This window comes from Miscanthus floridulus, chromosome 4 (assembly GCF_019320115.1).
Source record: "Miscanthus floridulus cultivar M001 chromosome 4, ASM1932011v1, whole genome shotgun sequence".
Lineage (NCBI taxonomy): Eukaryota > Viridiplantae > Streptophyta > Magnoliopsida > Poales > Poaceae > Miscanthus > Miscanthus floridulus.
Window position 1 is genome coordinate 91,626,891 of NC_089583.1, and position 26,261 is coordinate 91,653,151.

Here is a 26,261-nt window from a genome sequence, read left to right on the forward strand (position 1 = left end):
AGGGCAATCCTCGCAACCAGTTTTCGAGTTGTGTTGTGCCTCTTCTTGTATGAGAGCAGCTACTGGGTCATATAGTACCGGCCATAACCTAGTAGCTGAGGGGCTACTGTTGGAGGAGCCCATATTCATATGGGTCAGCTCCCCCTAGAAGAGGCCCAATAGGGGCTAGTGTGGTGACTTGTCAATTCCACACCCACTGGGGGGGTCACTTGTAAATTATCGTTGTCCATATATAAAGCCAAGAGCATGAGGGCCAGGGGGCTGCTCCCTTCTAACTCTTACCGGCAATCCCTAGCCGCCTCCTTCCACTCTCCTCTCCTAAACCTGTTCGGGAACCGCTTCCCAACAGTTTTGCTTCCACTCTAAAAGTTCATCTCAACTATAGTACTTGTTGGATAATCAGACAATTTCATGTTTAAATTTTAATAAAACATGAGAAAAGGACATACTAGCATGCATCTCACTAACATATTAGACACCATGAACAACATCATAACATATTTAGTAAACATGACACCATGGCTAAGCTGTTGTAGCTATGATATGTTGTTAGCGAGAGGTTGACGACAAAGACGATGGCCCGCAATATGGCGTGACTTGGAGAACGAAGACGACCATCGTAAAAAAATTTAGCAGTTGTGTGGAACACTTCCAAGACCAAACTTAAGATTAGTTACTGTTTGGTGAGAAGACAACCACCGCTCGTAACAAATTGGACGTGCCTAGCACCCGGACGTCCGACGCTAGCCCCCGCCCGGATGCCCGCCCGCAAGCATATGGGGCCCGCCCGTGCTAGTGGGGACCATCTCCACCTGCGCTCGCTTCTCGCGTCTGACACCGAGGCGAGACAGCAGAAAGGCGACGAGGGAGATGCAACACCCGATCTAGTTTTGAAGCATCCAGATGAAACAATTATAACATACGTCTGAAAACAAAAGAAACATTTGAAACATGCTTCTGAAACAGTTGCAAAAACACCTAAAAAACACTTGAAACCATTGTAAACATAGCAGCATCCAAATAAAACACTTGCATCATATGTGTGAAAATATATGCAACATCCAGATAAACACACTTGCAACATACATCGAAAAAAAAGATGAAACATTGAGAACAGGAGCTTGCAACATACGTGTACAACCATTGCAACATATGCAACATTCTGATCTACTTTTGCAACATCCGTATAAAACACTTGCAACATATCTATGAGAACATCAGAAACACTTGAAACATATATTTGCAACATGGGGGGGCTAGTCGATTCCAACCCTCGAGGTCATCAGAACTGGCGGCGAGCGGTGGCACACGAGCACCACCAGCCCCCAGCACCAGAGGCGCGCGCCACCAGGACCAGGCATGGCTCAGCCGGGTGGGTGCCGCGCACGACGAGCAGAGCGAGCACCACCAGCACCAGGGGTAGCGACGGGAGGGAACAGGAGGCGCACGTGGGTGGGGGGAGTGGGTGGCGCGCGCGGCACGGCAGCAGCAAGGCGGAGTGGCAGCCACGATTGGCGGTCAACGTGGTGGAGGCAGTCACTGCGTAGACAGCGGTAGAAGTGGCCGATACGTTCGGGAGTGGAAGCAGCAGGAGCTGGGGAGGCTGCCTGGGCCGGTCCGCAGGCCCATTAAGCAAGCGCCCAGGTGGCTGGACGCCGGGTGTAAGCATTTCCATAACAAATATTTCAGCAGTTGTGTGGAACACTTCCAAGACCAAATTCAAGATTAGTTACCGTTTGGTGGTGAACATGCGGTCTCGTGTCAAATTCACTGGCAAAACTAAAGTTACCCTTTGGCGGTGATAAAGAGAGAAGAACATGCGGTCTTGTATCAAATTCACTATCCAAACTAAACTAAAGTTACCATTTGGTGGTGATCTACCCTTTGGTGGTGATAAAGAGAGAAGAACATGCGGTCTTGTGTCAAATTCACTATCCAAACTAAACTAAAGTTACCATTTGGTGGTGATCAAGACAGAAGAACATGCGGTCTCATGTCAAATTCACTATCTAAACTAAACATGTTTTCATATCTCATAACAGCAAGTAACAAAAAAGTTGAAAACAAAGCCACACTTAATTAACCCACGCTAATAAAAAAGAGTAAAAGCAAGTGGTGTTCTTCTCCCCCCTCCCCACACTGTGTCATTGAAGGGACGTCCCTATTTAAGTTGGCCAGATTTCAATTTCACGAGCAATTTGGGACTAAATGATCTACTATTCTCTAGCTATACATGCATGGGCCATTGGGATTTCTGCATATTACATGGGTCTAGCCCACATAATATATAGTGCTTAGTCCACATGCCTATTCTTTTCTTCCATGTTTCTTTCATGCTTCGAGGTACCAACGGTTTTTAATTTTAAAAAAATGCTACAGAAGTCGATCTTGACATGACCACCAAAAAAGTTGCAAAACCTGCACAGTTCAGTGCTAAGCTAGCTCCACCGCCTATAAGAATCCCCATGGGGATTCAAGACAAGGCCCATGCCTCCGAAACCAACAAGCAGCTTGTCTCATCTCTAGAACTCGGCAGCTCGCTGATATACATCCAATCATACGAAGCTTCAGGCACAGCAACTCCGATCCTAAGTAAATCCTTTGATAAGCAGCTTCATAAGCTTTCCACACAAATATGAGGATCAGCAAAAGTGCCCCAGATCTTCTGAAGAAGGCAGTGACGTCCGTTAAGAGCAAGACTGATGCTCTAAGAACAAAGCTCATCATTCTGGCCTCTGTGCGCCAAAGGTTAGCGATGGCCCCAGTGATGATGTCTCGCCAGATCCATGAGCTTGTCGTGTCGGACAGCCGCGAGAAGCCGGCTAGGGTGGAGCACCGCAGCAAGGCTCTCACGATGCCCAAGGCAATGACGAAGAGCGAGGAGCCAACTGGTGATCACGGTTCTAGGGCTCATCCTGGTCTGTTTGAGGTGGCCATGTTTGAGGAAAATTACCATGGCTACCCAGACTGGACCAATTCCCTCTTCGAAGATGACAACTGTTACAGGAATGAGGAGGATGACCATGACGACGACGACCACGATGATCTTGGTATTCTTGATGCGCTTGATGAAGAGCCATCGGTCATCGAGATCATAAGGAGCAAGCGGGAGGCTGAAGGTCTGGAGTTCAACATGGACCATGACATCGACGAGGCCTGTGACATGTTCATTAGGAGGTTCCGAAGCCGGATGAACCGGAGCTTTAGTGATCTTTGTATTAGCGGATAGTTATGACAAATTGAGTGTTTCATAAAAAAATGACAAGTTGAGTGACACTATATAGAAGGTTGGACGAGATGCTTGAGATTTACTCCTACGTAGTAGTGGTTAACTGGGGAAGAATGGAAATGAACTTGGTTGTTTTTTTAACACATAGCTTATTCTGGAGGGAGCATATGGTTCACCAGTTTTAGTCTTCATCTACCAGTCGTTGTTCCAGTATCATAACTGCTACACCGTATGTTCCAAATTGTAAGTTGTGTAGCCTTGCCCTAAGTCAAAAGTCAAATTTCATAACTGCCACTCCATATGTTCCAAATTGTAAATTGTGTTAGCCTTGCTCTAAGTTAAACTTCTCTAATTTTAACTGTTAAAAAATATGTACATTAACATCTAAAATATAAAATAAATACATTATCAAAACAATCTCATGCAGTATCTAAAATTTTTGTTAGACATTCTAGACGTTTATGTATTTTTTATAAACTTAGTTAAAACTAAAGAAATTTGACTTATGATAAAATTAAAATGACTTATAAAATGAATACATGTGGACCTAAAGTGACTATACACAAATAAACAATTTTTGTGTGGTTTGTTCCAACATTAATCTATTAGTGCTAACATAGAAGGAGTCTGATCTATATCTATACCACACCTAGCTATGCATCTATTTCAATTGTTAGAAGTGATTCAGACCCTAATGGATCTAGTATGCAAAAAAGTAGAACCATAACCACTATAAAAAAAATACATAAGCAGGAACAACACCGAAGCATGATGTTTTTTTACCTAGGTTTGATGTTCTTAGGCATGACTTCGAGCGCTGCTCACCATAAAACAACAGTACATCACCATCTAGGCGTTCCCGTGGCCTTACCGCCACCAAAAACAGCCACCAAGCTGTCTCATATTTACAACGGTGTCTCGTATTTATGGCTCCCTATATGATACGGAGTTCGATTCTATCCTAATTGCTAACCCTTAATAATACAACTCAACTCCACTGTAGCTGGATTGTACACATATTCAAGTATTCGACACATATCTAACACTCTACAAATATAATTTTTATAGCCCTCAAATTTAAGTTTCCAACAAAACTTGAGTACTTTTTTTCATTCAAGAAAAGTTGAACTATCAAATGCATTTATCGTGAGAAACGTGGTCTCACTCTCCACATATACAACTGGCGTAATTACATCTTAATTAACCCTGCGGCGCCGTCCTTGCAGCTAGCTTTCCCGTCAGTTCACCATACCGCCAGTGATTATTTCCTTTCAATAGCTAGCATTGGGTGTCGCTGTCAGTGCCACGTACAGTACCCGCGCTCGTGTATAGTGAGTCGCCTCCACAAAGATACTTTGCGAGTGCAAGGGCAGGAAGCAACGGCCGGCATGATGACGACGCTCAGCTCCTAACCATGCGTCTCTCCATCGACGCGATTTGGTTTTCTTTTCGTGTTGACGAGAACAACCAAAGCGTCCGCGCACGGAGAAGCACGTACAACCACATCATCCCAAAGCTACTTCTGAAAGCTAAGGGCACTTGTAGAATCTCTTTGTGTATGAATCACACGGAAGCGACCACGAAAAGCGTTTTGGTTAATGGTGGGGATGCACATCACCATTCCACCAGCCGGCTACTTTTTTTTTTTAGATTTTCACCAGCCGGCTACTGATGCAAAACCAACGACGGAGTTGGAACTTGGGATCCCGGAGAGCCAATCATCAGTCATCACCATGCGGCAGGTGTTGATTGGAATTTTCTTCAAGGTAGAAACCTAAGTTCTAGAAAATTAAAATAAGAGAAAAATGCACTGGCCACTCCTAGTAGCCGGAGTCGTCTAGGTCCCCAAACACCTAAAATACACATCCTGGTCCATAAACTAGGCACACGGTACGTCATAGGTCCAAACAGATCCAGGCTAACGTGGTGGTCCACGCTGACACCAACGATGCTAGACCAGCCTCTAAACTTGGCAGAGTGTGTCATTAAGGTCCCTAAACTTTCAAAATACACAACCACGTGCATGAAATAGGCCCACACTATGTCGTAGGTACAAATAAAAACTCCATCGGATCAAATGCTCTATAGTATTTTTCAAAAATACTACATAAGATCAAATAAAAACCACAACGAATGCTCCAGTGAGCATCAATAAGTTGGCCACTTGTTGATGCTCCGGTATTTATGTCGTATCTTTTTGCTCTGGACTCTAACTTTGATGTTCTTGGACTTTTTCGAAAGCTTTCGAAAATATTTACATGTTTAACCTAATATAATAGCAATTTGACCAATTATAAAGTAATGGGACAAGTCCAATTCAATCCTCTCTTTATCTCGTCTTTAATTCCTTTCCCTTTGATTTCTTGCATCCCTATAACCTGTGAACGCATCTTAACACACATGTTAGTCCTATTGTCATCTAAATTACTTACACCAAACTTGGTCATGTATAGAGCACGTAATCCTTACAAGCTTTTATCTCATCAGCATTAGACATCCAATTTGAATCACTATAACCCTCTAGTACCTCGGGTACCCAATATAGTGAATACCAAAATCATAGTCCTTTTGGATAGAGTATCATTCTCTCAATAGCACACCAATGATCACTCTCGGGTTAGAAATAAGTCGACTTACTTTGCTCAAAGAATGAGATGTTTGGCCTCATATAGCTAGCCAAATGCATAAGTGAGCCAATGATATGGGAGCGTCTCAATTGAACCCTTGTCATTTTTCAGTGTTTCCTCAATAACATTAGGATCATATAGTGTTGGAGTAGGTATGCAATCACTATATCCAAAGCAACACAAAAATATTTTGCACATAGTACGATTGCAGGAGTTAACCCAACCATCACCTTCTCTCAGAGTAGCTTAATGTTAAGAATAACGCCAGCCACTCCAAAATCTTTCATTTCCAAATTTTGATACAAAAAATCATTGACTTCCTTAATCCCATTAAGTTTTGTATCAATATGTCATCAACATACAAGCATAAGATCAGTCCCCCACACCCGCATAGCAATAGTACACATATTTTTACTGAATTCTCATGGCATTACTTAGGTTCTTGCTTAAGACCATACAATGATTTCAATAACTTATACACAATTTCTTCTTGACCTAGTACTACAAATCCATCTAGCTTATCTATGTAGAACTCCTCTCTAACTCTCCATTTCAAAAAGTTGCCTGCTTAATATCCATATAATGAACGAGAAGATCGACTATGTGAGGCATCCAAGGAAAATAGTACTCAAATTGTGGTCAATTGGACAACTAGTGAGTAAGTATCTAAAAAAATATGTCCTCTCTTTTTGGGTATAACCCTTGGCCACACACCTAATAAGATCAAAAGTAGAAGCACTAGGGTTTGAAGTTAACACATCAATAAACAACCAATAAGATTAGAAGCTGAAAGCTAAAATTTATATTCATTAAAACAAAAGGATATAAAAAGGGCCATAATATAATTTAAGCTAAAGTTCCAACTCTTTATATTGAATACCCATACAGATGCAATGCATAGAATTAAAACACATATAGAGGAATTGGTAAATTATCACGATCGGATATAAATTGTGGAGTATCTAAATGAGTATTGTGTTGGAAATGAAGAGAGAGAGATCGAGAGAGAGTGAAGATAACTAATTTTAGTTGTGCATACTAAATCCATCCAAAAAACTTTTAATACTTATTATGTGATGTAATATTATAGGCCATGCTGGAGCGCAAGTTGATAGGCTAGTTATAATAGTAAAATAAGATGCAGCGACAAGAAGACATTTTTTAGAACTAAGAAGCTAGGATTAGGTCTTGTTTGTCACAGCTCCAAACGGCTCCGGTCCCTTGCTACAATTTAAAGAGGAGCCGGAACGGGTGAAGAAAAAAAAAAACAGTTATTTACTACCGTCTATATAATGCACGGAGGAGCATGAGCTGAAACCAGCCAAAATTCCACCGCATGCCGAATCGCCAATTTGCCCTAGGAAGACAAGAGTTTCCATCTTGCACACAGGCTGATTTACTTTTGGTGCTGACATGCAGCAAAGCACACGCGCGCACACAGACATATAGAAGAACCGTTGTCAGTTGTCTAGTGTACACCACTGCACCTACATTATAGAGAAAAAGCTAAGGGCACTGGAAACAACTTTGAGCTAGCCTGCCCCATTGGGGCATGAATCGCACGGAAGCGCTCAAGAAAACAAAAGCGATCCCTTTGGCCGCTTGTCCGTTTATGACGGTAGCCATCACCGGCCACTTAGTGCATAGATTAACAAACAGTTTGAACTTTTTTATCAGAGGGAGCCAATCTTCACCTGGGGCAGGTGCACTTTCATTCCGTAACTTGAGTGCAGTCCTTTTTCAAAAACCTTTTCTTGGGAACGCAGTACATATGCTCACTTACAAGTGCAGGCCTTCATGGCATCGGCACATATGAACTCATGTCGTACATTCTGTCCCTACGCATGAACATATAGTGCAGTGTGGTTTAACTTTTGGGACGATGGCAACGGTAATGTAATTAACTCACACTGCTACCTGCTCTCTCCGTCCCTAAATGTCAGTCATTTTCGTTTCGTGATAAACAACTTTCACTATTGGAACCAGGAAGTTTGCCGTGTGCCCACGGTACACGGCGAAGCCCAAAAAACACTCGGCAAACGGTACTCGGCGTACACAGAGTCGGCAAACATTTCTTTGCCGAGTGTTTTTTATCGGGCGCTCGGCAAAGACTTTGCCGAGTGTTTTTTGGGCACCGACACTCAGCAAAAAGAATTCAAAAAATATATAAAAAAACGCCGCCGCCGCCACCGCCACCATGCGGCTCGCCCCGCCGCTGCTCGCCCGCCGCCACCACGCAGCAAGCCCCGCTGCTGCTCGCCACCGCCACCACACGGCTCGCCCCGCCGCCGCCACCACCGCCCGGCTCGCCCGCCGCTTCCCACCTGGCCCGCCGCCGTCACCACCACCTGTGCAAAAAAGAGAAAGAGGGAGGGAGATGGCGGCGCCGGGAGAGAGGGGAGGGGTCAGCGGCGCCGGGAGGGAGGGGAGGGGTCGGCGGCGTTCGGAGAGAGGGTGGAGAGGGAGAGGGAGGGAGGGGAGGGGCGGCGAGAGAGGAAGGGAGAGGAGGGGGCGGCGCCGGGAGAGGGAGGGGAGGGAGGGTGGGAGGGCGGTGGTGGGGTGCTTTTATAACATGCCGAGTTTGCCGAGTGTCGGATCGAGGACACTCGGCAAAGCTGGCTTTGCCGAGTGTCAGACCACAGCACTCGGCAAACTAATCTTTGCCGAGTGTCTAGGGTTTGGGACACTCGGCAAATATATTATTTATTTTTTTTATTTCCTTGCTTTTTATAACGTGTTTTTTTCTTTTTTGTTCGATGTACTTTAAAAATACCATGTCAAATTGACTGAACAATATATATATATGATTTTTCTACGAATATGATTCCATTATTTTATGCGGTTACAGCTCAAATTTAATTTATATCAATTAAAATTCTATAATTGCACTTAATAAATTAAAATTATCAAATGAATCCAAAAAATTACCAAAATTTCACATGAAACAATCTATGTTCTCTATTGCCTATACAAAAAAATTTGAAGTCAAACCCCAATTCGACCGTCACTTTGACTCCAAATCTTACCGATTCCTTCTCAACGCTACGATTCTTCTTCTGTGATGCTTCGGTTTGTAAACATTGTACGTGACAAATTGTGCGAAACCTTCTTAATTTTTTACCACAGCCTCCACGTATGATATCATCACATCATGATAAATCTCATGATTTTCATACTTCATTTGTTTTTTTTAGAATTTAAAAACCATTTGGCCAAACGTTTGTGGTCGTGTTTCCTGAACAAGTTGTTCAAAATTTCTTTTTATTTCCTGGGTTAGGCCTCACACTAGACTCAATAACATGAACATCATTTTTCTACTCATTTTATTCTATTATTCAAATCACTTACAGTTCAAATTTGACTTATACAAAAAAAAATTCTAGAAATATAATAAATTAATTAAATATAGCAAACAGATCTACAAATATACCAAATTTTAACATGGAATACCACATGTTGTATGTTGAGAGTAGAAAAAGTTTCAAGGTTAGAAGAAAAAAAAATTATTTGCCGAGTGCTAAATAGTTACACTCGGCAAACATATTTCTTTGTCGAGTGTTAGACAATTACGCTCGGCAAACATATTTCTTTGTCGAGTGTCTAGTTTTATCAAGTGTTTTTTTTAGTTTGCCGAGTGTCAAACTTTGCCGAGTGTTTTTTGTATCGTTTGCCGAGTGCATTTATTTTGCTGAGTGTTTTTTCGCAGCGCTCGGCAAAGGGCTTGTTTGCCGAGTGCCCGAGAAAATGCACTCGACAAACATAAAAACACTCGGCGAATAGTCGGATTCCGGTAGTGTTTGACTAAATATATATAAAAAATATTAATGTTTATGATACATAATTAGTATCATTGAATAGATATTATAATTTAGTTTTTTAATAAATTTATTTGGAGATAGAAATATTGCACGTATTTTTTATAAATCAAGTCAAAATTCTTGATACGCAAAATTATGGTGACAAACATTTAGGGTGGAGTATTACACTGCAATATTTAGCAGCTTTTGTTTGGTTGGGACACCAGCTTTTGTCATGGAGCGTGACGTACGCAGCGTAATCATTAACTCCGGGAGATGGGCAGTATCGAGATTCTGAAGACCCGTACCAGGAACCGCGGCAACTGGCTAAAGGACGTCTGAATGCAACTGGCTAAAGAACTTACACATATGCTACCCTTATGAACCCTAGCTTGCTTCCACTATCGATATATTGTTGTTAATTGCAGTGCTTACTACACATACCAATTGATTTCTCTAAGTGTTATTTTCATGCTTTGAGCTGCCAAAAGTTTGATCTTGACATGAGGAGAGAGCTGCACAGTTCGGCGTTTCGTGACCACCTAACTAGCTCTTGGCTATAAGTACACCTCATTTGGCATCAAGGCAAGGCCCGTGCCTCTAAAACCTACTGTCCCATAAGTCGTTTCTCTGCAACTCACTACTACCACTACTGGACTCAGTGAATTTGCCGAGTGCCAGGGGCACTCGGCAAAGCCCAATTTACACTCGGCAAAGGCTTTGCCGAGTGCTGCACTCGGCAAAGAGCACTCGGCAAAAAAAGAGTCGGCAAAGACGTCTTTGCCGAGTGTCTTTTGTCGGGCACTCGGCAAAGCCTTTGCCGAGTGCCGACACTCGGCAAAGTTGGAACCGAAAAAAAAGCCGAAAAAAATGGGAATTTTTACCCAAAAAAAATGAAATTTTTTTTTTAATTGGTGGAGGCCCCCACCGGTCAGCGCCCATCCATCTCCGGCTTTTTTTGCGTAAATTTCACGGCTACGCGGTCGATGGGATTCGAACCCAAGACCTCCCGCTGCGCACAAACCTCCTCTACCACTACACCACACTATCACTTGTGTCTAGATTCCGTTTTAGTTCCCAATATATTATACTAAACCGAGTGTAAATTGCTTATTTGAGACCCTAAATGAATTCAAATCAAAAAGTGGTCAACTACAAAGTTTCATAACTTTTTGAGATCTACAATTTTCATTTAGTAAGTTTTTCCATCCGAGGTCGTTTGAAAAATTTGAATTTTAAATTTGAGAGATTCAAACGTAGTTTTTGCATGATAAGATGATTTCAAATCAAAAAGTTGTCAACTATATAGTTTCATAACTTTTGGAGATCTACAATTTTTATTTAGGAAGTTTTTTCATCCGAGGTCGTTTGAAAAATTCAAATTTTAAAATTTTCAAATTCAAACGTCGTTTTTGCATGAAAAATGATTTCAAATCAAAATGTTGCCAACTACAAAATTTCATAACTTCTCAAGATCTACAAAGTTTATTTTGGTCATTTGTTCATCCGACATAGTGGTAGTAACATTGTTCACAAATCATATATATCTCTCTTCTATTTTCATGAAATTAATATGAGAGATGTATATTTTATGAACAACGTTATTGTCGCTTTGTCAAATGAAGAAATGACCAAAATAAACTTTGTAGATCTTGAGAAGTTATACAACTTTGTAGTTGAAAAGTTTTTCATTTGAATTCATTTAGGGCCTCAAAAATTGATTCGAAAAACTGATTTGCCGAGGGCCAAAAAAATACACACGGCAAAATACCTCTTTGCCGAGTGCCAAAATATAGGCACTCGGCAAAATACGGCTTTGCCGAGTGCTAGAAAAAAGGCACTCGGCAAACTGAGAGTAAATTGCTTGTTTGAGGCCCTAAATGAATTCAAATCAAAAAGTGGTCAACTACCAAGTTTCATAACTTTTTGAGATCTACAATTTTCATTTAGTAAGTTTTTCCATCCGAGGTCGTTTGAAAAATTTGAATTTTAAATTTGAGAGATTCAAACATAGTTTTGCATGATAAGATGATTTCAAATCAAAAAGTTGTCAACTACATAGTTTCATAACTTTTGGAGATCTACAATTTTCATTTAGGAAGTTTTTTCATCCGAGGTCGTTTGAAAAATTCAAATTTTAAAATTTTCAAATTCAAACGTCGTTTTTTGCATGACCAGATGATTTCAAATCAAAATGTTGCCAACTACAAAATTTCATAACTTATCAAGATCTATAAAGTTTATTTTGGTCATTTGTTCATCCGACGTAGTGGTAGTAACATTGTTCACAAATCTTATATATGTATCTTCTACTTTCATGAAATTAATGAGAGGATATGAGATATGTAGATTTTATGAACAACGTTATTGTCGCTTTGTCAAATGAAGAAATGACCAAAATAAACTTTGTAGATCTTGAGAAGTTATACAACTTTGTAGTTGAAAAGTTTTTCATTTGAATTCATTTAGGGCCTCAAAATTGCTTCGAAAAAATGATTTGCCGAGGGCAAAAAAAATGCACACGGCCAAAAAGCTTCTTTGCCGAGTGCCAGAAAAAAACACTCGGCAAAGACGTATTTTGCCGTGTGTTTTTGTTTGCCGAGTGTATTTTATTTGGCACTCGGCAAACACGGTATTTGCCGAGTGCCCGATAAATACACTCGGCAAAGCCTCGGCACTCGGCAAATCGCCGGTTTCATGCAAAGCTTCAGCCACAACAGTGCCTTAGAAACCATATTTGATAAGCAGCATTATTGTTAGCTCTCCACCAACTCTAAGATGAGGATGTGCAAGGCCCCTGAGCTGCTGAAGAAGGCGGCAACTGTGTTCAAGAGCAAGACTGACACCCTAATAACAAAGCTCTTCGTCCTAGCCTCGCTCCGCTTCAAGATGGCAACGGTCCGGACGATCTCTCGCAGGATACATGCGCTGATGTCATCAGACAGGGAGAATCAGACCAGGTTGGAGTATGGTGACAGGGCGCTTGTCTTGCGCAAGGTGGCAGCGGGCATCCAAGAGCCAGCTACTACTGGTCATGAACAAGATGGTGTGATTGATCTCTCTGAGGTGGCGATGTTTGTAGAAGATGATCACGATCACTGCCCTGACTGGACACACTCATTGTTCAATGACGAATATTATAACGATGATGATGAAGAAGGCTACCTTGATGATCATGGTACTCTTGATGCGCTCGACGAGCCCTCCGTCATGGATATCATCAGGAGCAACCGGGAGGTGGAGGGCTTAGAGTTTAACATGGATGATGTGATTGACCAGGCTTGTGACATGTTCATAAAGAGGTTTCGGAAGAGGATGAACAGGAGCTTCTAGTGATCTTGTTTTCTGCAAGAACAAAGAGAGTGCTACTGACAAATTGAGTGACAATAGAAGGTGGGTGAAAATATATATATATACTGTGATGTAGTAATAACTTGATATGAGTGAACATGAAGTTCTGGTGAATGCAAGCATCGCCGTTTGGTGTAACAGAGAGTGTTTGTTCTCTAATGAAAATATGAAATACATGAATGCTTCTTCCATTTAAACTTAGAATGGTTGCTGTCACTTGTACTACCTGTAATATTAATAAAGTATATTAATTGAGTTGTCCAAGCCTCCTGCCTGACTTCACTTAGTTTCTCATTTACTACCTAGAACCATAAATAAACTTTAGACACAAATGAGAAAATCTCATGATTTTAGCTAAATTTTTCGTTAAGGGCTAAGGATGTATTTTACTTTACAATTCTGACGTGGGAGTCGTCCAGCTAGCTATTTTCTTCTCCACTAGATTACCATTTGTGTGCCATGAATTTTGCAGCAGGGGCCTATATATCTTGTTTAGTTCTGCGATGCTTCATATGTTCAACATTAGCTCTGTGTTGTCATGTGAAAACTACCTTCATACAGTCCTTAGATATACAGTAACAAAGGCAAATACGCGGCTGAATTTCACTTGCTTCATCCATTTGATAAAACATTGTTCTGTGCGTCCTTTTGCTTGTATCGAAATGAATGCAAGTACCAGCCAGTTCGTGAAAGCAAAATGTGATTTTTAGTACTTCCTTCAAAAAGATGTTTTAGTACTTTAAAAGTCTGATTTGACTAGTTGGTCAGCTTTGAACTTCCAGTGACCTACTGGTACTACAAGCTCAGCCCCAGGCAGGAAGTGCTTGACACTTGTGTAGTGATGGGTAAGTTGCTCCAACCGTTCACTTATATTTAGTTAAAAAAAAGCTTAAAGATTGATAGTGAAGCAATGCAGCGTTACACGGACGATTAGCACTAAATGGGACAATTTCGGCAAAAGATTTAGTACTATATGAATTGAATACCGAAAGTAAAATTCTTTAACGAACCAAGATTACAGTAATACAGGGTACCATATACTAGTGACTATCATAATTCAAGTGCCCGTCAAAATCACAAATTAAATAAATCAAACATATTGCTTCCGAATTCTCCACACACATTTTCTGGAGACTTCGTTTTTGTCGCATTTCATATTTCAATATTGGGTCGACATATACACTAGTAGTAACCAAAAATCAAAGTAGAGGAACAAGGAATCGCATGCTCAACTCAAAGCCAAAGCTAGTCCTTGCCGTTGCTTCATTGGGCCATCGCGAAATGCTGTTCTTTTCTCTCAAGGGATTCAGGCCAGCCGTTGCTATCGACGTGTCCATTTCTTTACTTCCCGGTAGCAAGTTTCTCTCAGCTATACTAAGCCGAAAGCAGTGTTTCTGGTGCGCAGTGAACTAAGGAAAGGAAACAGGCCCCGCGTCACTCCAATCTGGGGCGACTCGACTCTAGCACACTGCCACCCACCATGCATGTCGTCTTTCTCTCACCTTGCCATCGCCTGGAGCAAGCCGCCGGACGCTTGTGAGGACGGCATCGGCGGGGCTTTGGGCTTCTACTGAGAAGGTGCATGCACTCGCCCCTTCTCCCATGCATGTGGCAATGACGTGGCGGGCTAGATTCTTATCATGGGACGGTGGATCTAAATGAATCGGCACTCATATCTTTCGGTTTTGGAGTATTATTGTGCACCCTTTTGGTGGCAATACAGGAAACAGATTTGTAGCGTCCAGTGGTGGATGTGGCAAGACCCTCGTGTGCTGTTCTTTGAGATGACAAGAGCAAGGTGTGTGGATTCCATGGGTCGTGTTTTCGTAGTTTTCTTACGAGGTAACCTTCGAAGAGACATGATCTAATGTAACCATCCCTTTTGATTAGGGTGTGGTGCTGTGAAGAGTCACATATAACATGGCTTTATCTGTGTGGCTCAGTTTACTTCTTACGAGGTTACCTCGAGTGGAGCCTTTGTTGACCACTTGCACTATACCTTTGAGGGTGACATCGACTTAGTGTCATGGTGGCGCTTGGCCTTGCATAGCGGTAGCTATTTCAGCATGCGACAGACATTTTGGCGTTGGTGTCTCATGGGTTTAGTACCAGTCGCTGCACGTTATTTCATCATGTCATAAAAAGAAAAAAAAAAGAAAGCAGTGTCTCCTCGCTCCATCAGCATTTTGTACTAAGAGGAAGTATAATAACAAGCTATAAGTCGGCAGAATGCTGAGATAGAGAAAAAAAAAGAAGGGAGAGAAAGGAAGCTTATGCACAAGAACTAAAAAACTTTGTAACAGAAAAAATGTGGGTCATAGTATTAATATTGAAGAGCTAACTATTGTATGGATGGAAAATCCATACATTATATTATTAGCGTGCTCTAAGAGCCTAGGGATCCAAGCCTAAACTGTCCGTCAGTGCACGATGAAGGTAATTGTTGCACATCTAAAGTCCAAAACCGGCCACTTTATGGGCTTTCTTCTTCACTTTATGGTGACTAGTTGGGCAAACACTTGGATACACACTTGCACTGCCAACCACTGGCCCAGCGTGTCTTACAAATTGCATCCCAAATCTCAAAAGAAGCAGAGCACGCGGAGACGAGACAACGGCCGGCCGGCCCACGCGCGGCAACAGCGAACCCACGGCGCCGGCGGTGTAGAACTGTGGATGTAGCTGTAGTGTAGCTTCTCGAAAAAAAAAAAACTGTAGTGTAGCAATGATGTGCGATTTCAGGCGGCGAGCATTCATCCCCGACATATTCTGACCCAGTTCTTTACTTGTTTCTCCGAGAGAAAGAGACAAATGAAGAACAACAAAGAAAAAAAGTCTCATAAAATGGAGAAAACAGAGGTAACAATACTACACGGCTGAGCATGTGCCCGGTTTTTAACAATGGAGAAGTAATACCACAGGTAGGAACTCAAAAGTCTGAAACTGGTAAAGCATAATCTAGATGCAGAATGTGACATAGCGAGATTAACCAACATACTCTGCTAGTACAGAGGAAAAGGAACCTTATTAGCTCAGTAAGGCATGCATCCCTGATACGCTCAACGTCTCAATCATCGATATCACGGAGGGAGTCAGCAATTTCCCCAAGGCCATCAAATGTGATCCCAGCCAGCATAGAAAAAGAGCGGGCAAGCATCTGCTCCAACCCAAGCTGCGAGAACCAGGCCTCGTAAGACCTTCTAGGACGCTCATTAGAAGCGTGTCGTGTTAGATGATAGGATATCTTCTGTTGATATGATAGGATATGGCTGTTGTAACTTAGCTTGTAAGGCAAGCGTATGTATCCCGTGTATCACGGCATGATCTATTGAGATCAGTATGTAATCTGTTGTACACCATGTTTGAGTATAAATACATGAGCCGAGAGCCCAGTCAGGGTAATCTCGTTCCCATATTTCTCATATGGTATTAGCTAGCCTTTTCTTCCTCACGGAATAAGATCCAATGGTGGAACCATCCGCCGCTCGCCTTCGGCCTTCTCCCCGTCGTCTCGGAGAAGCTCACTCGTGGCAACTACAACATGTGGCATACCCAGGTGTCGTCTGCGTTGAAGGGGGCTCGTCTCGCCGGCTACATCAAGAGCACGGCCGCACCCCCGCCTGAGTTCCTCGAGGGGGACTCATCCTCCCCCGCGATGGCAAGGAGCCAGAACCGCAGCCCAATCCGGCGTATGAGAAGTGGGTCTCTCAGGACCAAATCGTCCTCAGTTACCTCTTCTCCTCCCTCTCCAAGGAGGTCTTCGGCCAGGTCGCGACGGCGACCACCGCGGCGGAACTGTGGGCCACAATACAAGATCTTCACGCCTCGCAGTCTCGGGCGCGCGTGATGTCTACGCGCATGGCCCTGGCCACGGCGTCCAAGGGGACGTCGTCCGTGGCGGATTACTTCGTCAACATGAAGGGCCTCGCCGACGAGATGGCTGCGGCGGGCCGCAAGATGGAGGACGGGGAGCTGGTCTCGTTCATCCTCACGGGCCTTGGTGAGGACTTCGACTCCATTGTGTCTGCGGTGGCGGCGCGAGTCGAACCGATCTCCGTCGCCGAACTGTATGCGCAACTCATCAGCTACGAGCAGCGCAAGGAGATGCATGGCGGAGGTTCTCAATCCTCTATCAATGTGGGCACCAAGGGTGCCCGTGGGGGGAACAATTCCAACCCCAACCAGTCTCGTGGCCGCGGTGATGGTGGTCGCGTGGGTTTTCGCCGCGGCGGTGGTGGCCGTGGCAATGGTGGCGGAGGCGGCGGTGGTCGCAATTTTTTGTCCGGCGTCTTCTGCCAGCTCTGTGGCAAGGAGGACCATACTATGGTACGTTGCTTCAAGCGTTTCGACGCCACATTCACTGGACCGCCGCAAAAGAGTGCATCGTCAGCGACCACGGTGCCCTATGGAGTGGACACCAACTGGTATGTGGATTCTAGAGCCACAGATCAGTTGGTGTCCACTCCATAGGGCGCCGTGGTCACCGACGATGCACTCTTTTGCGGCGGTCCAGTGAATGTGGCGTCGAAACGCTTGAAGCAGCGTACCACAGTATGGGCCTCCTTGCCACAGAGCTGGCAGTAGAGGAGCTTGCCACAGCATTAGCAGGGTCAGAATTAAGCAAACATTGATCAAGCAAATTTGCGTCCCCAAGGTCCGACGATGGGTTTTGGAGAATATCAGGAAGAAGTGAAAACTCAGCACGAAGACGAGCTCCTGCATTGGGATGAAGTTGAGCGAAAGGATACACCGTCTCATCAAACACCACATCACGGGAAATATATATGCGACCTATCGAGGGATCAAGACATTTGAACCCCTTGTGTAGATTGCTATACCGAAGGAAAACACAGCGTTTTGACCTGGAATTGTACTTTCTTGGTGTTGTAAGGCCGAAGATTTGGCCAAACAGCACACCCAAAAGTTCGAAGAAAAGTGTAATCTGGAGGTGAACCGAGGAGGCGCTCATGTGGTGTGTCATTGGCAATGACCTTGGATGGAAGACGGTTGATGAGAAAAATAGTTGTTAAGAACGCTTCATCCCAATATTTTAGTGGCATGGATGCATGTGCAAGAAGGGACAAACCAACCTCGACAATGTGGCGATGTTTACGTTCAGCGGATCCATTTTGTTGGTGTGCGTGTGGACAAGATACATGGTGAGCTATGCCTAGGTGTTTGAAGAAGGAGTTAAGGGACTGATATTCCCCTCCCCAGTCTGATTGAACTGCAAGAATCTTATGATCAAATTGACGCTCAACCATGTTCTGAAAATCACGGAAACATTGAAAGACTTCAGACTTATAACGCAACAAATAGATCCACGTGAACTTACTATAATCATCGATAAAGCTGACATAATAAGAACGCCGACCCATAGAAGTTGGTGTCGGTCCCCATACATCAGTGAAAACAAGCTCAAAAGGTTTAGACGAAACACTGTTTGACTTAGGATAAGGTAATTGATGGCTCTTTCCCATCTGACACGCATCACAAATCACACCATTGTTCGAACTACTAGAAAAGGGAAGCTTATGACGACTAATAATCTGCTGAATGACATGAGCAGAGGCATGACCAAGTCTGCTATGCCACAAGGAGGCAGTGGGCTTGAAGACACCAAGCACTTGTTTATTCGGTGGAGATGGTGTGTGCAAACGAGGCTTCAATGGATAGAGACCACCCTCACATCGCCCTTCGAGGAGTGTTCTCGTCACCTATTCTTTAAGAGAAAAATGCTTGGGATGAAGTGCAAGGAATGCATTGTTATCTTTAACAAGACGATGGACTGAAAGAAGACTTTTATTAGGCACTAGGAACATGGAGAACATTATTTAGATGAATATCACTGAACTAGGGGATTGCAAAATGCTATGACCAATGTGATCAATTTTCATACCTGCCCCGCTGGCCGTGTGTACCAGCTCTCCTCCACGACACCTGTCGTGGAAGGAAAGCTTCTCCAGTTCACCGGTTATGTGATCTGTGGCTCCAGAATCCACATGCCAGCTGTGGATGAAACAAGAACAAACCTGGCGCAAAATGATGGAGAAATGGCGCATTCCGGGGGTCATTTCATGTACCCCTCTTCCTCATCGCATAATGACAACGGGGGCACGGGATCAGGAGGTGATTCCCCTGCTCCTCGTACCGGATCAGCGGCAGGATCAGCTTTGGGGTCGGGGTGCTCCGGTCCTGCGTTGTCGGGCCCCGGATCCTTTACATCGACGAACGCCTGGGCTGCAGTCTTCGCCGCCGTCGCCTCCCACACTGGATCTGTCGCCTCTAGGAGATTTGTCTCCTGGATCCGCTGCGGTGGGTGCGCCTGAGCTCTCCCCAGTGCCAGCTGCTGCGACTACACCGCCTACTACACCGCCTACACCTCCTCCACCTCCTCCGCATCGGCATGGCACGCGTCTTCAGCACGGGATCACCAAGCCGAAAGTTCATTCAGATGGCACTATCCGGTGGGGGCTTCACAGCTCCGCTGAGCCAGAGGAGCCCAAGAATGTGAAGGCTGCTTTAGGAGATGCACGATGGGTTTCGGCCATGGATAAAGAGCATACTGCTTTGATGAACAATCAGACTTGGCACCTGGTTCCACCGCCCAAAGGCAAGAATATTATAGGATGCAAGTGGGTTTATAAAGTTAAGAGGAAAGCTGATGGTATTGTTGATCGGTACAAAGCACGGCTTGTCGCCAAAGGATACAGGCAGCGATATGGGATAGACTATGAAGATACCTTCAGTCCAGTAGTCAAGGCTACAACCATTCGACTTATTTTGTCAGTGGCAGTTTCCAAAGGATGGTCTCTGCGACAACTTGATGTTTAGAATGCCTTCCTTCATGGCGTGCTCGACGAAGAAGTATATATGCGCCAACCTCCGGGGTATGAAGACAAGAGGTTTCCAAATTATGTTTGCAAATTGGATAAGGCACTATATGGTCTCAAACAAGCACCACGTGCTTGGTATGCACGTCTGTGTGGCAAGTTGATTCAGTTGGGCTTCACACCATCGAAAGGTGATACTTCCTTGTTTTATTACAATAAAGGGCAAATTACTATGTTTGTGTTGGTATATGTCGATGACATCATTGTAGCAAGCTCTTCACCAGACGCTACAAAGGCTCTGCTCATTGATCTAGGAAAAGGAGTTTGCTCTGAAGGATCTAGGAGATCTTCACTATTTCCTTGGCATAGAAGTGAAGAGAGGGGTGGATGGCTTAATATTGTCGCAACAGAGGTATGCCACTGATGTTGTGAAGCAGGGCGAATATGGGCAACTGCAAGCCACTGGATACACCCATCTCTACTTCTGAAAAGCTCAGCATCACAGAAGGGACTAGTCTCGGTGAAGAAGATTCAACAAGGTACAGGAGCGTTGTTGGAGCACTCCAGTACCTGACACTCACTAGGCTTGATTTGTCCTTCGCTGTTAACAAAGTGTGCCAATTTCTTCATTCACCAACTACAGCACATTGGAGTGCGGTGAAAAGAATCCTACGGTATGTGAAAGGAACTTTGACCATGGGTCTAAAGATCAGGAAATCGAACTCAACTCTTGTCAGTGCATTTTCTGATGCTGACTGGGCAGGCTATGTGGATGATAGGAGATCAACTGGAGGGTTTGCAGTGTTTCTTGGTCCGAATCTTATATCTTGGAGTGCTAGGAAACAACCTACTGTGTCACGGTCTAGCACTGAGGCAGAATATAAAGCTTTGGCCAATGCAACAGCTGAAATGATGTGGATTCAGAGATTGTTGACAGAACTTGGAATACCACACTCTCCAGTTGCTCGGTTGTGGTGTGACAACATAGGAGCTAAGTATCTATCAGCTAACCCGGTTTTTCACGCAAGAACAAAGCACATCGAAATAGATTTTCATTTTGTGCGTGAAAGGGTAGCACAGAAGCTCTTGGACATCAGGTTCATAAACACCGGTGATCAATTGACAGATGGATTCACAAAGCCTATCACGGCATCCAAATTGAAGGAGTTTAGATTCAATCTCAACCTTGTTAGTGGCTGAGATTGAGGGAGGGTGTTAGATGATAGAATATCTTCTGTTGATATGATAGGATATGGCTGTTGTAACTTAGCTTGTAAGACAAGCGTATGTATCCCATGTATCACGGCATGATCTGTTGAGATCAGCATGTAATCTGTTGTACACCATGTTTGAGTATAAATACATGAGCCCAGTCAGGGTAATCTCGTTCCCATATTTCTCATAGTGTGTATGCTTAAACTCTTCTTCCACTTAAATACAAATCTTTTGCGGATTCGAGAAAAAGAAAACGCGGACTCGTAGGCGTAGCAGCTGAGCAGCTGAACGACACTAAAAGGAGCGGAATCGTTCGAGGAGAAATATGACAAGGAACCAATTGCTCCACCGGCACAAAGCTCTGTGCCCTCGCTGAGGCTGTAGATGCGGACGTCGTAGGAGTAGGAAATGCACTCCACGTAGTAGACGGAGTTGGCATCAACGGCCGCGAACTTGTCAGCGTCGACGGACAGGCACCTGCACTTGCCGACGAAGAGGGCACGCCTGCCGATACTCTGCACCGGTTGGACGGACATGTCGTCGCCGATCTTGAAGACCTCAATGCGATGGGGCAGCTTGAAGACGATCAGAATTTCTCCTGCAGACTCCACCAGGAAACAACGGTTCTCGGCTTGTTCTGCTGCTGCTGCTTCGGCAGCGTTGGAGAAATAGCCAGCGAACTGCTTCGTTACCAGACTCGTCAGGATCTTGCTGGCCTCAGGTGGCGGAAGTGACGAAGACACTGTGCCGTTCTCACGGGCTGCCGCGTAGATGCCACCGACGAGGGCCTGCCTGACCCCGTTGCTTTCATCCTCGTACGAGGAGAAGCTCTCGCTGTCCGGATCGGCCCAGTGAATCGTGTCAGGATGGTCGCAGAACAGGACGAGCGTTGGCGGCGAGCAGCCGGTGCCGATCACATGAGCGACGACGACACTGATGTTGGAAGGCACGGCCGCCGCGAACCGGGTCAGGGAGCCCGTGAAAGGGTTGAGCAGGCACACGGCGTGCGGGGAGCTTCTCTCCGCGAGGACGAGCGATCCGCCAACTGCGCCGGCGATGAGGTGGTACCTGCGGAGCACCGGCAGGTCCTTGCGGACGAAGCGGCCGGTGGCGGGGTTGACGAAGAGGCGCGCGTCGCTCTGGTGGACCTCGTCGAGCATCACCCACTGGCGCGGCCGGAAGCGCGCGCTGTCGTTCTTGGGGCCGGCGGTGGAGGAGCGCCAGCCGCGGCACACGGCGCGGAGGTCCATGTAGTAGTCGAGGTCGTCGGTGGCCAGGAGGCGGTCGACGATGCGGTTGATGAGGTCCCCGAGGAGCGACGACCAGTCCGCCATTACCGTTCTTCGGTGCACAGGATTGCTTGAGAGAATGGGTTGTGGAGAGGTTCAAGCTGGGTCGCTATTCAATATAAATGATTAGTTGGTGGAGGTCTCGCGAGCATTAACCCATCGTTTGCAGCGGAGTTGAGGAGTTGGAACTCCAAACGTCCGCGCGGTGGGCGGCGGCGGCGGCGGCTGCAATCACTGCTCCAGTTCTTGGGAAGACGAGACATGATCACGCCACTCCGATCGTTTGTACTTTACGAGGGGTCGTTCAACTTCCGACGACCCACGTCAGTTCTCCAGGTTAGCAATTGGGCCGCGTGTCCACCATACTTGGTTTTGCAAGGGCCGTAGAATTTATGGGCCTAATAACGCACTAGCAGTCGAGCCCATGTAACCGTGTCCCGATCGCCTCTCCATGACATCCCGGCCCCACCAACACCAACAACCGACGAGTACCGAGGACAAGAGAAGAGCTTCACGGAGGTGATGGACCTGAAGGCCACACTGCTGCCGTGACCGGAGGTTATTATTAACCGACATTTTCTCAAACAAAAACATGTTTTATAAATTAATTATTCGAGGAAGACAGCTCACAAAAATAATGTTGGCGGTTGGAATAGTGAGTGGTTATGCAACTCTTTATTACAGCATCAAAATTAGTTTAGAAAAAAATAATTAGTAAATCAATAAGTTTTAGGAGTCGCCAAAAAATGTGAGGAGCACAATTTGCCGGTTCCTCCAATCATTTTCAAAATCTCATTTTAGAAAAAATAAAAATCAATCCTACGTGATGGCTTTACTGGTGGTGGCTCAATCTTTGCGCGTAGATCACGCTCGTCGCAGCCTCACTAGCCACCCCTAGCCACATCACGGTCGCCCGCCGCCCCTCTCAGGTAAACCTAGCTGGCCCAGCGCACCTGCCGGCCGACAACCATCCCTAACCAACTCTTGCATGTCCTGCCAGCCCTGCACCATCCAGGCTTGGTTAGGGCAAGCCAGGGAGAGGCTAGGGTAAAAAGGACGGTGCCAATGATTGACTTGACCTCGTTTCCTAGGACGGTGGAGGCGGTGATCAGCTTCTAGGGGGAGTGGCAGTGGATCTTTGGCGCGATTAAGAAGAACCATCAGGAGAAGTTACGCCAAGGCGGATTGGAAGTCACCCCCATGATGTATCTTTCTGTGCATACATTCTATTTTTCTAAGTGCGACAAGATTGGGAGTCAGGATAAGAAATTGTTGCGGAGCTTTTTTCCAATCATGCTAAAAAACAAGATTAAGAGTGGATTTTGAGAACTATTGGAGGTACTTAGATGCACAGAACTCATATCCATATTTCCCTTTCACAAATTGATATCACTTTTTGTTCTATTTAATAAAATGAAATTCTTATTGAGACTAGTATAATGCTCGTGCTAACGCTACGGATAATTAGGTAGAGCAAATCAAACAACCAAAAGTCGATTAACAGGTAACCTGAAATTCATGTCACACTTTTTCACTGGACAAACATGATTGTCACAAATATGATTCCAATGCCTAGTACACTACGTCTCAACTGAATGTCCTCTGCAGCGTAGAGCTCCATAGTCCATACTGGATGTATACATATATAAAATTGTCTTTCTCAAATCTCAAGTGAACACATCATTTACAAACAAGAACCTGTTAGTGGTGATCTCTCCAGCTCGGCCCAACGGCCGAGTTGGGCCTTGATCTCGCGCCCTGATCGGGGGTGCCCAACCCTACATAGTTGGTGGACCCCCGTCACACTGCGCTATAGAGAGAGGTGGGGACCGGGGGCTCTTTTCACGAGGTTGACCGAGCTACAGTTCCCACCGACAAAACCCTAACACCGATCTAGAGGGTGCGCAGCCAGTGACGGGAAGCCGCCACCGTCTTCTCCGTCGGACACCGCGCCACTGCTGGACCACACCACCGGACTCCACAGCAACACCAACATCGCCATGGATGGCTCCATCTCCTTCGCCAAGCCCTCCGACGATCGGTGATGTCTCACCTCTCACCCTCTCCTCTCTGTTACTCTATTTCTTCATGTACTAGGATGAACTACATCTTTTATCACAAGTTGAAGAGGTTGTACCCGCTAGATCTATGCCTAGTTGATCCTACAGTTTCTATCAATGGTATCAGTCGAGCCTAATCTGGGAGTAGATCTAAGCTTTGGGATAGAAAACCGAGTAGAAGAAATTAGGAGGTGATTCGGTTCGGAGGGTTCATCGAACCCTAAACCTAATCGGGTGAAGAAAAGGAGTAAGAAGGGGGTCTCGATTTCGAAAAGTACTCGAACCCTAACCCAAACCCATCAGGGAAGATGAACAGTAACCCAAATCCTAACCCTATCCCTAGATTGGACCAGCTCCGAGAAGAATAGATGAAGATCCAATCAGGAAAAATCAAGGAGAAGGCGGAAGGGTTAGGGAGGCGGCTTACCTCGCTGGCCTCCACTCATTGGAGAACTCCGGGAAGTGCCTCTGCGCCGATAAAGAACCGACGTGCTAGGGCACCGCCGCTAGGCCGCTCGACGGCGGTGCGCTCACCCGTAGGGGAGCGCGCGCGTCGGCGAGGGGGTCGGCGACGATGCCATCATCCATCCGCCTTGGGCTAGCTCCGGTGGCCGCTGCCTCACCGCCGCTCGATGGCTGCCGCTCGCTGCGCTGAGAGAGGAAGGGGAGGAGAACAGAATGAGATAGGGTTCGGGGGGAGCCGGTGCTGTCGCGGTTTTGTTCATCCGAGAACATCGGACAACCGTCGATCTCAGATGAACGGCGCAGAGACACCGGGCCGAGTTTGGGCCCAGGCGGGCATGAGTGGCAGGCCGCTTTCCCGGCCCAGGCCCATGTTGTGGCCTGGGAGGGAGCTGCGGGCGCGCGCGCAAGGAAGGTTGGGCCATTTTGCTGCTTGGGCCGAGTAAACAGTGATGCTTTGAGCCCTTTTTTATTTTCTAAATTCCAGAGAATTTATTCTTTTCCTGGTATTTGATTAATGGCTCAAATAAAATTAGTAAATAGAATTTTCCTATGGGTAAAATTCACCAATTAAGTATGAGTTTTCCGCTACAAAGTTTATCCTCTGATTAATTTTTGAACCAACGAGAAAAATTTTAATTGGAGTAGTCATATTTGCTTAAGTTAAATTATCGTAGTGTTATTTTCTGACCAACATTGATGATAACAATATTATATTGTTTATTCATAAGTTTCCATGCATTAATTCTATTTCTGCCCAACGATGATGTAGAATTAATGTAGAAGAAGTTGTATGTTTTAATTTGGACCAACGTTAAATTAAGGCATGCAATTATTATGTTATGTTTTCTCACTTTCTCTGACACTGTTTTTCAGGACTCAATCCTATGGCATTTATCTCGCATATTCCGCCTCTTGAAGGGGGCAACTACAGAGTATGGCGAGAGAAGTATGAGCGCGCACTTGCGCTATCCGAGAATGACTTAGCACTTACCTCTCCGTGTCCTACTGAGCCAGAGGACCCTGATGAGGGCAGAAAATGAGACTGATGCTGATTTCACTGCTTGAAAGCGAGATCATGCAGAAGTTAGAATGAAATATGATCTTGATCGGAAGAAATGGGACATCTCGAACCGCAAGTGCTTGATGGTGGCCAAGTCCACTATCTCAAATGCTATAAGGGGATCAATCCCAGATTGTGATACCGCCACTGAGTATCTTAAGAAAGTGGAGAGTTAGTTTACTGGTTCTTCAAAGGCTTATGCAAGCACCTTGATAAAGAAATTATTCAATGAGAAATACTCTGGTGGAGGTATAAGAGAACACATATTGAAGATGAGCAACACGGCATCCAAGCTCAAGCCAATGGATTTAGGGCTCAAAGATGAGTTCCTAATT

The 26,261-nt window shown here is 45.0% G+C and overlaps 3 protein-coding genes and 1 non-coding gene across 4 annotated transcripts; 3 read left to right on the top strand and 1 right to left on the bottom strand.

Moving 5' to 3' along the window:
- The first annotated feature begins 2,509 nt into the window (after positions 1-2,509).
- On the top strand, positions 2,510-3,510 carry LOC136552107 (uncharacterized). Its single transcript, XM_066543651.1, has one exon. The coding sequence runs from the start codon at positions 2,636-2,638 to the stop codon at positions 3,227-3,229; it is 594 nt and encodes a 197-aa protein (XP_066399748.1). The 5' UTR covers positions 2,510-2,635; the 3' UTR covers positions 3,230-3,510.
- Positions 3,511-12,354: 8,844 nt separating this feature from the next.
- On the top strand, positions 12,355-13,148 carry LOC136552108 (uncharacterized). The gene has a single exon (XM_066543652.1). It carries the CDS (start codon positions 12,432-12,434, stop codon positions 12,984-12,986), a length of 555 nt encoding a protein of 184 aa, XP_066399749.1. The 5' UTR covers positions 12,355-12,431; the 3' UTR covers positions 12,987-13,148.
- Positions 13,149-16,958: 3,810 nt separating this feature from the next.
- Positions 16,959-17,097, top strand: LOC136553106 (small nucleolar RNA Z247). Its single transcript, XR_010783014.1, has one exon. It is a non-coding gene; the product is annotated as a small nucleolar RNA Z247 (small nucleolar RNA).
- Positions 17,098-21,210: 4,113 nt separating this feature from the next.
- Positions 21,211-22,386, bottom strand: LOC136548813 (uncharacterized). The gene has a single exon (XM_066540199.1). The coding sequence runs from the start codon at positions 22,384-22,386 to the stop codon at positions 21,211-21,213; it is 1,176 nt and encodes a 391-aa protein (XP_066396296.1).
- Between the last annotated feature and the right edge of the window lie 3,875 nt (positions 22,387-26,261).

Excerpts from the sequence above, each read along its gene's own strand:
- LOC136552107 (XM_066543651.1), top strand. The coding sequence starts at position 2,636 with ATGAGGATCAGCAAAAGTGCCCCAGATCTTCTGAAGAAGGCAGTGACG.
- LOC136552108 (XM_066543652.1), top strand. The coding sequence starts at position 12,432 with ATGAGGATGTGCAAGGCCCCTGAGCTGCTGAAGAAGGCGGCAACTGTG.
- LOC136548813 (XM_066540199.1), bottom strand. The coding sequence starts at position 22,386 with ATGGCGGACTGGTCGTCGCTCCTCGGGGACCTCATCAACCGCATCGTC.